The 13,488-nt window shown below is 33.5% G+C and overlaps 1 protein-coding gene across 3 annotated transcripts in view; it reads right to left on the bottom strand.

Moving 5' to 3' along the window:
- Positions 1-2,012: 2,012 nt before the first annotated feature.
- The window catches only part of LOC120314105 (catalase-like), a 52,138-nt gene continuing 40,662 nt past the window's right edge, over positions 2,013-13,488 (bottom strand). For 2 of the 3 annotated variants that reach the window (XM_039356848.1, XM_039356849.1), the window contains exons 4-13: positions 12,400-12,530; positions 11,334-11,438; positions 9,156-9,281; positions 8,502-8,693; positions 8,234-8,386; positions 7,091-7,229; positions 6,474-6,604; positions 5,536-5,643; positions 4,016-4,101; positions 2,013-3,162 (exon numbers count right to left, since the gene is read on the bottom strand). In XM_039356848.1, the coding sequence (XP_039212782.1) occupies positions 3,096-3,162; positions 4,016-4,101; positions 5,536-5,643; positions 6,474-6,604; positions 7,091-7,229; positions 8,234-8,386; positions 8,502-8,693; positions 9,156-9,281; positions 11,334-11,438; positions 12,400-12,530 (1,238 nt within the window). In that variant the 3' untranslated portion in view covers positions 2,013-3,095. Of the gene's footprint in view, positions 3,163-4,014; positions 4,102-5,535; positions 5,644-6,473; positions 6,605-7,090; positions 7,230-8,233; positions 8,387-8,501; positions 8,694-9,155; positions 9,282-11,333; positions 11,439-12,399; positions 12,531-13,488 lie in introns of all 3 variants that reach the window. The other variant, XM_039356847.1, reaches the window with a different exon arrangement.

Below are 13,488 nucleotides of genomic sequence, written 5' to 3'. Positions count from 1 at the left end.
TGGATGACTGAGAATATTTATTGACATACCAAAATATATATTCATCCCAATATTTTCTAGCTTTGTTACACGTCCACCAATAATGAAAAAGTGTTCTGTCAGTTTGATTACATTTCAATTATTTGAAATCACCTTATACTGTTTTGACAATTTAAGTAGTGTCATATATCAATGATACATAATTTTATAAAAGTTTTCTTTCAGCTTATATTTCAGTGTAAATTTCAGTGTTTTCTTCTACATATTTTCCCATGGTTCCAACTTATATCTATTTTTGCCTTCTTCATCATACAAGCTTTAACCTATTGATCATCTTTCCATTTCCAATAAATATGTATACATTTTGGGAATAATCATCATTTATCCAGAGCTCTACACTCAGCTTTCAAAATAAAAACATAATCATAATAAAAATCATAATCATAATAAACGATATCTCAGTAAGACAGGTTCAGGAGATGTTTGCATTCCCATTGAAATCAGTCCAACACCTCAACCTGGAGATGAGGAATTAAAAAAGAATAAACATAAAAGGTCAGTATTTATAATCTGAAATATATTTATAAACTGAAAATGAGATGTAATATTGGCAAGGTACCTTTGAGATAACACTACATCTGAAGCCTTCATTATATGACAGATCAGAAGTTTTATTAATATTGGAAAGTTAAAAACAGATTAAGGATCCAGAGGGATTTGGAATAAAAATTTTAAATGAATTTTAAGCATCTTTCCTGTGTTTGAGTTCTTGGGGCGGGAAAATGATGATAGCATGGGACCTTGAAGGTTGGACACTAGGGGGAATGAGACATAAATAAATATTACAATTAAAAGAAAAGTATACATAACAAAAATGGAGCAAATAACAGTGGGTGGTTTGAAGGAGTTTTGAACAATGGATTGAGAAAATTTAAAGAATATCTGATACTATAGATAAATGATGAGTTAATGATGTCACAGAAGAAAAAAACTATACTGATAAAATTGAAACGCTGGTTTAAATATGACAAGTTACAAGAAAAATATGAAACAAGATGATATATTAGATGTACAAATGAAACCAGGTGATGTCTTAACATTTAAAGGGGACAAGCAATTATCAAACCAGCAGAATTATTTGATAACTGTATCTTATTGGTTCTACAAAAGAGATCTGTTAAAGTCTTGAAGGATTCTGAGAACGGACAAAAAGAAAATGAAATTTCTATGACATTATTTGATGGAATTAAAAACCAAGATTATTAAAAGTAAAAACATTAAAAATAAAACATAGGGAAAGAATATATATAGAATTGATTTATTTCAGCAAGATTAAAGCAGATATGAAATTTTGGGTAATCTTTAATGGACTTTTGTCGACTTTTCTGTGAATTAAATGCCATCTGCTGGACAAGATGCACAAGAATGTTTCCTAAGAAATTAGTACACTGTGACAGAGATGCTTAACAGCTGATGTGGGGACACATTTGTCAGGATGTTTCACTTTGCATTCCTGAATTAAGAAGAAATTGGATTCAGTGACTTCTTCCAATCTTTGTCTCCTTTTAAAAAGGAGTTAACTTCTAACATCTCTCTCTCCCCTCACCCTTATCGTAGATTGGGCAGGCTGTAACCGCAGGATGTCATCCTGTATGTTGGATCTGAATCCCGTGATTCAGAATATACTGCAGTTTTAATTATACAATTGCCTAAATTCAGTATTGCCCTTTTAAAACTGGGGAGTGGGGAAGGGAATTATAGTATGGGTATCCAAAAGTGAATTATCAGAAATAGAAAATTCTAAACCTGTTCATTTGTGACAGAGCTCCGTTTACTTTTTATCATCATGTATGTACTGCAGCCTGCCATCTGTCTGTCTCTCTCATATACATACACCTGTGGTTCTCAAAAGGTGATGCATTGAGACAAGAATGAAGGCTTTGCCTCATCCATTCTGTACTGTAATAGAAAAGCAAATACTGCATATGATTAGTAGACTATACTGAATATTAAAACAGAATCGAGGCATTAGATATTTTATGAGAATTTTATTATAGAATGAGCATTGTAAAAAGGTTCCATTTATTTTTGTTTCAAAAGTCTGCTGTTGAGATCCATCCTGAACCAACAAAAGAAACATTTAGTCCAAGAACAAATAAAATATCCCTTTAACATAATCCACCAAGTTATTTTAACAATTCTTAAGGGTACCATATGAACGCAGATTTTCTGTTAAAAACATTCATATATAATGTATATTTATTTAAAGTTGCTTTTATTGTTAATATCTATTTAGTAATGTTTTATTTACTTCTTATAGTACTGTCAGGATTACCAATAAAAGGAAAAAGACATGTATATTCTTTAAAAGAATAAATGTGAGATTTGTTATAAGAATACAAATCATGTTTTGATAGACAAAATAAGCACAAAATTGTTATACTACTTCAGACATGCCATTTCATGTTTATTATCATCATCACAGATTCAGCATAAATCATCTATATTGTTTTTCTTAAAGGATCTTCAAATTGGAATGCTTTTTTATTGCAACTAACAGCTTGGAACATAATACTATTATTTATAAAGCTTTCATAACACTGGTAAATTTCACATTTAAACATAATTCTCCCTCAAGTACTTTATAATAGTTTTAAAATGTACTATGAGGAGATTTGTTGTTAAAAGATTGACATTCATGTGCAGTTTTAAAAATTGTTTTTTTTATATTTTTAATATCCATTTGAAAAGGATTTGTCATACTATTAAGACCAGCACTACCAATAAAAGATATCAATCACAGCAATGTCTGTTCTATGGGTAAATAAATGAAAAAAATCAATCACAAGAATAAAACATGTTAATAAGCAAAATTAAGCACAAAGTTATTCTTCTTGTATTTCAGACATATTTCAAACATATCATCAGGATAGATTCCAAATTAATAATCTATATAATTAATTCAAATTGTTGTTAAAATAGAATTGCACTTGGTTATATATTGCAGTTAATAGCACAGGATAATAGCATGTATAATTCCATTATACATAAAGCTTTTCAAAGCTCATTTTCCAGTTGGAGGGATTTCAGGTGAAGATTTCCAATGTGACTGGTAATCACATGCCATTTACAGCTGAGATTTCTCCTTTCCAGAAGTTTGTGTATAAGTATGAATTTGATCCTAGAAACAATGTAATTAAAAATAGAAAAAAAACTGGTTTTCATATAAAATTCATAACTATTTTTAGTTGTACTCATGCTTCTTTAACTACATTTTTGAGAAATGAATAATGAAATACTAACAGATTCCTTTCTTTATTTCTCATTTATACTTTCTTTGCTAACTACTTGTACTATCATACAGCCATAGAGATTCTGACAGCTACTTTTAATTCCACTGGAATAGAACTTTGTTTAACCTACTTAGTTCAATTTAGAATCCAGATATTGTATAGATAGTCCTCAACTTCTGACTGATTGCTTAACAAACATTCAAAGTCACAATGGAGTAAAGTAAAAAGTTACTTATAACACTTTCCTGAAGTTACAACTACTACACCATACCTATGGTCCTGAGATCGCATTTTGGGGCTTGGCAACCAGATTCACTACAGGGTGTCACACGCTCATGTGAATATGTTTTACATTTGGGTTTTTTTGCCATTTTCTGATTAAAAACTGACAAAAAATGCCCATTGGATAAGCTGGATTTGGACTTATAACTTTGTGATTCTTTAAACAACCCATGATTCACTTAATAACCATCATAAAAAGTCATAAAATCAAATCCTGTCACATGGTGACTCAACATACGACCACAATGATTGTTGACTGAAATTCTAAGCTCAGCTGTGGTCATAAGGAGAAGACTACTTGTAGTAATGTTTGCTGTTTGTTTTCAAATTTGTTGTTCAAGATCCTCTCACTGTTCCTTTGAGCCTCTCTACAGCCATTTATGCCATCTATGTTTTAATGCATTTTCAGCTGCTTAATCTCTACTTTTAACAGTAATCTGAATTGATAATGTTTTCTTACCTTTTTTTGCCCTTTAGCATTGTGTCTATCCAGATGGGCTTGAATGCCTGCACCATAATCAGGATGAACATCCATAAAGTTTTTCACCTAGATTGACAAAAGAAATTGAGATCATTTGTCACTTTTTCTAATACCTGTTCTGATTAGGACAAATCAATTGCTTTTGGCAGAGATCTAAAATTTCAGCACATCTGGACTGTAGTTATTTCAACTATTGGTAATAGCAGAAGTACTATTTTTCAATTTATCACATACCGTGTTTCCCGAAAGTAAGGCCTACCCCAAAAAATAAGCCCTAGCTCAATTTTTGAGGGTGGGCCTAATATAAGCCCTAACCCCAAAATAAGTCCTAATTTTGGGGTGAGGGTGTGGGAGCTACCCCACGCATCCTGCACCCAGGCCTCCTTGCCGGCCCTCTTCTTTTGTGGTGTCTTCTTAAGCCAGGCCTGCATTTCTCAGTCACAGGCCTTTTCGGAAGGCCACTGCAACCGAGAACCAAGCTATGGATTCAATGCAGAGTTTTTACATATTGGAGATACAATTTTGTATATGTTTTTGATCCAACAATTAGAATATTCATTATTCATTCATTTATCAATCATATTTGTCTAGTTGTCCATCTTGCATAGGGACTCTGGGAGGATGACATAATAAAATAGTACAAATGTATATAAAAAAACACAACTGCAATGCAACCACAAGATAAAAAACAAAATGGTAAAAAAGCAGGCAAGAGAATGCATTCCATTTAAACCTCATATAATCATCTTGAAGGCTCCCATTCTATCATGGGATGCTCAGGCCAGTTGACAAAAGCATGTTTTAAGGATTCCTGAGAAGTCCAGTAGGGTTGGGACCAATCTTACTTTGCAGGAACGATGTTCTCCAGGGCGAGGGCCATTACTCCCACTTTAAACTACAATTAGCCTGAACTATCTAGATCTGTTCCAGGTTTCTCTTTTGTGGCAAGATGGAGCACAGCACTAACCAAATCACATGACGGAGGTCTTGTGCTAGGTATTCTACTGTATAACTGATATTTTTCATATAATCTTATTCATCACATTGTAAAGAAGCACTGTACTTCTTTACAATGTGATGATAAAATTATATGAAAGAGCCTGAGATTTTCCATTCTTAATTTATGTGGCTTTAACCAGATATATATTCTCATACTATACATCATACAACTGAGGGTAATTATACAGTTTTTATCAACTAATATTATCACAGCAAATAGAGCTTAAAGTCTACATTGTATACTAACTTATATGGTAGGGTTGTAGAACAATTCAGATTCAAAAGGCAGCATATGATTTGGAGGGCATGTGGGTCTGCACAAACACCTTGAAACCAAAAGTCTTTATATAGAATTGTATGCCAGAAGATGTGTGAGACCAAGAAAAGACACAGCTGCTTTATAAAAGATGATATATATGTATCTCTGCATGCTCCAAAGCCAATGTTGCTCTTCAAACCAGAATCTCTGTACAGCTTGAGATGTATCATGTTATTACTTACAGCTTTCTTCTGGATGAAAATCTGAGCGTCCTTAAGATGGCCAGCAATATTCTCGCAAAGTCTCATGCGCTCTTCCTCATTCAATACTTTGACAAAAAAGTCCCGTACCTTTCAATAAATAGTGAAAGCCAACATTACAGATATACCTTCTGCTGCCCAATAAAAATTTTCTATGATTCCAATTTCATTAACAGTATCAACTCAGCTATTAAATAAATTGCAATAAACTAATGGCTATTTATGATTATCATGGAGTTCTCTCTGCTGTTTAGAATACGAAAAGTTCTGCCTTCTTTGTGGGATTGTTCTTGCATCTCAGTGTCATGCGATTGTGATTTGTGATATTGTGTGCTGGTTTTTGGTGAAAAACCCATTTGAAAAAAACGAGTTCACTTAACAGCTGTAGATTCATTTAATGACCACAGTGATTTGCTTAATGACTGCCACAAAAAATGTTGTAAAATCGGGTCCACTGATGAGAGTACCTCGATTTACAATGATAAATCCAGTCCCAATTGTGTTCATAAGTCAAAGACTACCTCTAAATATATTTTTTTATAAAAGTGGGGAATATTTTTGAAAGATCTGCAATATAAAGAATTAGCACTTTATAGTAAATTTGGCCAAACCAGGAAAATAGTGGTCTGACTCCAAGATTCTGAATAATCTCACTTTTATACATGGATCCACTTGTGGAGAAAATCAAGTAACAAAAGTTGAGAGCCAACAGGAAACCAAAACTTAATTACTTGAGAATAGAATTATGTCAAGCAAGTGCTCTCAACTTTTTGTTTTAAATTAGGTGTTTGGAAGACATACAAAGAGAATGTTGATGATAAGTTTACCTTGTTTAGAAAGAGAGAGAAAAAGAAAAAGTGTGCTTACAGAGACATTTTCATTTCCAAAATAAAATAACAGGGCATTTCCAATTTATTTACTTGAGAGACGTTATCCTCAACTGAACTATTAAAGCGCTGTATATCGCCCGAGGAAGTTGTACGGCTCTCCTTCAAAGCGGGCTGTTCCTCAGGGCCAGTAAAGCTATTTGGGTAATAGTTTGGGGCACCACCTGGGGGGGGGGGGAAATACAATACATTAGGATCAAGGGAGAAGCTGCAAAGAATGCAAGAGTATCAACTCCAAAAATGTATCACTACGTCTTATAGCCAAAAAATTGTTTTAGCAAGCTAATGGCATTTTTACAATGCCTGCATTCCTTCATACTAAGTCTATTCTTAGCTGGTTCCAATTCCCAAAACAAACAAAAACTATCAAGGGCCTGTTATTATCTTGATAATGTTAAGAAAAAAGGCTTGAAGGTGACATTACTGTGTGAGCTTGGCTGCTGGGCATATTGAATACATCCATATTGAATACACAAAATCCAAATCGAAACATTTTTACATATCCATATAATAAAAATAAGGGAGCAATTAATATAAAATAAAAATGAAATAGTTAAGTTGTAGTGTCAATGTAAATGAAGAAAAAGCACCTGCGAAGGTTAGTTTAAATTGCTGCCACACCCTAGCTCCCAAATGTTATTCAGATTTACCCTGGTTATCAGATATGCACATAAATCCATCTCTCTGGTAGTTAGCCACTCTAGCTCGGTATGGACAATTTACAGGAATTTGAAGGTAGTTGGGTCCCAGGCGGTGTCTGTGCGTATCTGGATACGAGAAAAGACGACCCTAGAAAAATATATACAGGAGTAAAAGTGAGGAAGCAGACAACCTTTTCTTAGGTTTTATTCAGACTGCTTTTCAATGCTTTCTGTCCTGCCTATGTCATCACTGCTTTTTTGAGAGACTATTGCTTGTCCTATCCTACATGAGGGGAAAAAAGTCTTGATTTCAAAGGACTCAAGAACATGGCTCAGAAGCAAACCTGTATAATCAGATCAAAGGCATCTCTTCAATATAGCAGAAAGAGGCAACACAATTACAAGGATGTTTTTGATGCCATCATCAGTGCTCCTCCAACTCTTTCTTTTTTAAGTACTTTATAAGCTGACAGGCCCTGTGACTGAAGCAGTGAAAGAGTCACTTCTACTCACTTAACTCTAGCTTTCACAGAATGTTTTCAATGGTTTCATATATTAATCGTGTGTGTGTGTGTGTGTGTGTGTGTGTGTGTGTAATGAAATGATGTAATCAACCCCAAAAACATCTATGAGCCCTGGTGGTACAGTGGTTAGAATGCAGTACTGCAAGCTAATTCTGCCGACAGCCTGGAGTTCAATCCTGACTGGCTCAAGCCTTCCATCCTTCCAAAGTTGGTAAAATGAGGACCCAGATTGTTGGGGGCAGTATGTTGATTCTGTAATTGCTCAGAGAGTGCTGTAAAGCACTATGGAGCGGTATATAAGTCCAAGTGCTATTGCTAGGGCTATCTACACTTTTCATTAATTAAATATATCTAGAATGGGAGTCTTATCCTGTTCCTTGTGTCAACCTCTGCTAGCGCTTAAGATGCAAATAATGAATGTTGTTCTTTTTACCAATTGTTTTACTATTCAGAGGTGGGAACAAAAAACCCCAACACACCACACAATGAAAAGCACAGGACAAGGAAAAAAATTCTAATACCAAACAGATTGATGTTAACATGTTTTCATTTTTGTAAAAGTGATCTTATTTAAAGACTGAGTTTCCTAGTTAAATGAATAGGAGGGAAGAAAATCAGTTCTGGTTACCTGTAACATTTTATCGGGGCTAGGTTCAATCCCTGGGGGCATGTTGCTTGGGTCAAAAGCCATTTGTTCCACTTCAGCAAAATAATTGACAGGATTTCGGTTTAAGACAACTTTTCCCACAGGAATGAGAGGATAATCTTTGTGAGGCCAAATCTGAAAAATATAACTGGGATATTTTACTACATTCAGCTGGACTTGCAAGATATAGAAATGTACCTTTTCTATTCTACACTGTATGCTGGAGAAAAGGTCACCAAAATATACTCACCTTCGTTAGATCAAAAGGATTAAATGGAAATTTCTCAGCTTGTTCAAATGTCATAACTTGAATATAGAAAGTCCAAGAGGGGAAGTTTCCATTAGCAATTGCATTGTAAAGATCACGCAGGCCATAATCCGGATCTTCAGAAGCTAATCTTTCTGCATCTTTGACAGGGAGGTTTTTAATTCCTTGGTCAGTCTAAAAATATTGAAAAGCAATCAGAATGTTAATTAGTAACTTTTATCTATAATTATTAATGTAGAAATAGTTAATCTTATCCTTAACCCTAACCTAGTAACAGTAATCTGCAGTAAAACAGTTTAAAAATCTACTAAAAGAGAATGTTTATAAAACTGCTATACAGGAAACAAATCTAGGTCCAAAGACATATCGTTAAATTACATATAGAAAAGACAATATTATAGGTGGAAGGAGTACAATTTCCATATACAAAAGGAGACATAAGCTTGTTGCTAAAAATATTATTATTACTTAGAAATAGGAACAGGTATGAATGCAAGTGGGTTTGCCTAGCAATTAAAAGCATGGCCGGTACAGATTGAAAGAAAAAAAGATACATGGAATCATAAGGAGCATTCAGGGACAGACTTTTGATGGTTCAACATTGAGCAGGAAATGGTAACAATAGACCATAATTACCTTTACATGGAATTTGCAGTATATTTCATTGCCATAAGCATTGACTAGCTTAAATGTATGTGACCCATAGCCATTCATGTGACGGTGCCCATCTGGAATGCCACGATCGCTGAACAGGAATGATACCTACATGAGCCGAAACAAAGTACATAGTCATCTTTAATGAGAACACAAGAGGCCGGATTCCTGCCTCTTTCTACAGAAAGGTGTATTCCAACTGTATTTTATACTTCATGCATATTCCCATTGAACCCTACCCAATATCTAGAATGTCATATTGCAGTTTCATGACATTCATTCAAAAAACAAGAATAATAAATGCTCCTTGTAGAGAATGCCTTGCTTCCTTTCAGCACATTCACAAAGCAAATCATGTATTCTGTTAAATAAAAGTTACATAGAGAAGGCAGTGTGGGGGAGTGTGTGTGTGTGTGTGTGTAATTCCAATTCATTTATTTCTAGTAATATTTGTCTTTGATTAATTCCTAAAATTTAAGTTTAATTATTTGTTACAGACAATTCAGAGACATTCTAAGACATTCTAAGGTACATCTTCAATTGACATACCTCTCTCTCTCCCACCCTCCCTCCCTTCCCTCTCTCTCTCTCTCTCTCTCACACACACACACACTATCTATCTATCTATCTATCTATCTATCTATCATATGCATTTATGAATCATATATACACACACACACACACACACACACACAGTTGTGTGTGTGTGTCTTGAGCATTCTATGGCAAATTTTTATAGAAATTAATTCTACACCTCTTCAGTGAAGGTATTTATAAAATAATAACCATTCAAGAACAAGATCAACAGTATTTTTAATAGTCAGTTACTCTACTTCTTAGAATAAACCATTGTTTTAATTTCTTTAATTACTATCTTAAACACAGCTGGTTTTATGGTGATGAATTTATTTGAAAAAAAATCTATTGCCTTTGTATTTATAGTGTTCGTTTAGTAAATTGTTGGGAAAAAGAGCAACACAATAAATAAGTAATACATCTACAACCGAAGCCCAGTTTCTTAGAATGTCTCTGAATTGTGTGCAACAAATAATTAAACTTTAAATCTAGGAATTAATCAAAGAAAAATATTACTAATATCTTCCCAAGTTTATTTTCCAGCCCAGAAATAAATGAATTGGAATTGGCTTTGTGAAGTTCAGTATTTTAAGTATGTTGCTGAGCAGTGATAAATTGTCATAATTAAACATTCTTTCAATATAATCATAGCCACACAATGGTAACACAGATTTTGCACACCTTTCCATGGGGAAATTTTTCAGTTTCTTTTACATTTGAGCAAACTTTGAAAGAAATCTAATTTTTTGAATGGCTTTTTCAAAATATTTCTTAAACTGGGCTAGCAAGATCTTTAAAAAATCCTTTTAACTGCTCTTTTGTATGTTATGACATTTTTTTTGTATTATATTTTTTATTAATTTTTTACACAAGCATAAGTCACTCAATAATTGGTAAACAGTGTGTTGTCTGGGTTACATTTGTAAAAACACTCCTTAACAATTGATTTCTGTAGTCTGTATTCCATATATTAATTTTGGTTGATTTCCTCTTTCCCCGAAACATTGTTTTTTGCAAACATTGAGTTAATACAATTCTTATTATTTTAATAAATGACAATTAAATATATATTTTTTCCAATATTCCTAAAAAATAATCATTGTATTAATACATTTCTTTTCAGTCATTTTTGTAAATACAAAGTATCAATAAAAAAATAAAAATATGTGTTCTACACATTTAATTTATGGCTTCTACAAATACTGTAGACACATTTCTAGCTCTATATTTTACTGGCAAAGACAAACAAATGAATTTCAAGCAATTCTAGGCATTACCCGAGTTTTCTTCCCTTTCCTTCATGTTTGCGAGAGTGGTATTAGAACAAAAAAGGGTTGAGAGCAGCTTTGACTATTTTGGCTTTTATCTAAAAAATATAAAGATGCCATGGAAACTAAACCCAATTTTCTTCTTTCCTGATAACTTTTTCTATAATGTGATATGCAATTTAATGTAGCAGAATAACAATAATCAAGTATTTAATTTGTTATCTTTGATCTCTGCCATTTCCTCTGAACTAAAGATGAAGGACACAGGGCCTAAAAGAAACAGACTACAAGTAATTAAAAGGGGATAAAATCTTACCTGGTGCAAAGACTCAGGGCGAAGACTCCAAAAGTCCCATACCATGTCTGCATCTTTCAGATGTGTCTGTGGATTCCTCTTTTGACTATGGATAAAAGATGGAAACTAACAGAGTACAAAAAAGAAAGAATTAAAATGTTGCACGTTTATATTAGAGTCAAATATATTGCAGATTTCCTGTGAGGGTTCCAAGCTTGTTTTAAAAATATGCATTTATGAATCATAAACAATCTCTTTGAATTTATTGTGCCAACAACTAAATTTTCAGGCTGAAAATAAAACGAACAAAACCCACCCAAATTGTTATGTATAATCATTAAGACTGTAATGATGAAGACTGGCACATTTTGATGTTCATTTAAAATGAACATCAAAATTCAGATACTTGGCAACTGATTCATAGTTTACAGTATGTTGGTTGCAACTTTTGCAATTTTCTGACAAGCCAAGTCAATGGGGAAGCCAGATTCACTTAACAATCATGTTAATAACTTAACAACTATAGTTATTCACTTAACAACTACGTCAAGAAAGGTTGCAAAATGTGGCAATACTCAACAACTGTTTCACTTAACAACATAAATTTTGACCTCAATTGTGGTCATAAGTCGAGGATTACTTATGATAGCATACATTTTTCCCTTAAACTTGCATATTCAAGATAGACAAACTAGAACTCTGCATCCCTTTCCCTTGCAACATGTGGTACTTTTTATCACCATTATGGCTAAAAATCTGTGAAACACTTTTCATCTCATTTTGAGACAGAAAACACCCAAATGTTTATAGGTTTCACTGTAAAATAAAAATTTCTTTCCCACCTCAATCTGGAAATTCTAGTTTAGTCTCACCAATGACTACAACACAACCCTCTTTATAAGATTTATTGATTGACTGATTTATGCCCACTGCAATAGAAAACTGTGGACATTTAGAATATGCCATCAAACGGGCTATAGGTGTCCAGAAGGAACTATAATGGCAGACTCCAAAACAAAGGCCACATTTAATATGCTGCAAGGCTTTTGACAGAAACCTGATTAAGAGCACATCTGCTCCAATTTACCAGTATTGCATCTCTAATGAAGAAGATGGGAGTGTTGTTCCCTACAAGATCCCAATTTCCATCTTCAGTGTAGAATTTCATTGCAAAACCTCGAGGGTCACGCACTGTGTCAGCTGAGCCCGATTCTCCAGCTTAAAAAAATAAAATAAGTCCCATGATTAAATCCTATGAACATAGTTAATACCTTGACCAACTTTTTCTATATATTTACATACTGCGGAATCAATTATAATCCATATAATTGATGTTTAAAAGAGAACTACAAAGACAGAATTGCACAGAAGTAATTTAAATTTCAGGGGGATAGCTGGAGGTTTGGATGAGATAACTTACAGAAATGGACAAATTACTGGAATATTATCTTTTAAATTTAAATAATGCACAGAATAAATTCACTGAGTGCATGTGGGAAAAACATATATGAACTACTGGTTAAATTAATCACATTTACTTATATTTCTGTAAATTTATTAGGGATGGCCACTTCAGGAGACTCTCTAAAGAGCTTACAAAATGTAATGCCAAATTAAAACAATTAAAAACATAGACAAGACAAAACAGCACAAAATAAACATAACATTTAAAACAAGCTGACAAATATTATTATAAATTATACTAGTCTTTAACTTACAACCATTCATTTAGCAGCCATTCAAAGTTACAACAGGATTTAAAAAGTGACTTACAACCAGTTTCACACTTATGTGACTGTTGCACTATCTGTGATCAGAATTTGGGTGTTTGGCAATAACCATGTATTTAGGATGGTTATAGCATCCCAGGGTCATGTGATTGCCATTTGTGATCTTCCCAGATGGCTTCTGATGGCCAAAGTCAATGGGGGAAATCTCAGTTCACTTAACGACTGCGTGATTCACTTATCACAACAGATTTGCTTAACATTGCACATTGGTCATGGCTCATTGAACAATTACCTTGTTTAGTAAGGGAAATTCTGGTACCAATTGTGTTCATAAGTCAAGGACTACCCATATGTCATTAGTCTTTTTCAAATGCACTCAGAGATAAATATGCCTATGTTTCTGCTATTCATAAAGCCTGCTCAAGAATACACAGCTATTAACCCTA

Source organism: Crotalus tigris, unplaced genomic scaffold (assembly GCF_016545835.1).
Source record: "Crotalus tigris isolate CLP2741 ecotype Arizona unplaced genomic scaffold, ASM1654583v1 scf7180000018831.1652172, whole genome shotgun sequence".
Taxonomy (NCBI): domain Eukaryota; kingdom Metazoa; phylum Chordata; class Lepidosauria; order Squamata; family Viperidae; genus Crotalus; species Crotalus tigris.
Note: the sequence above shows the minus strand (reverse complement) of the source record. Positions and strands in the feature narration are given on the sequence as shown.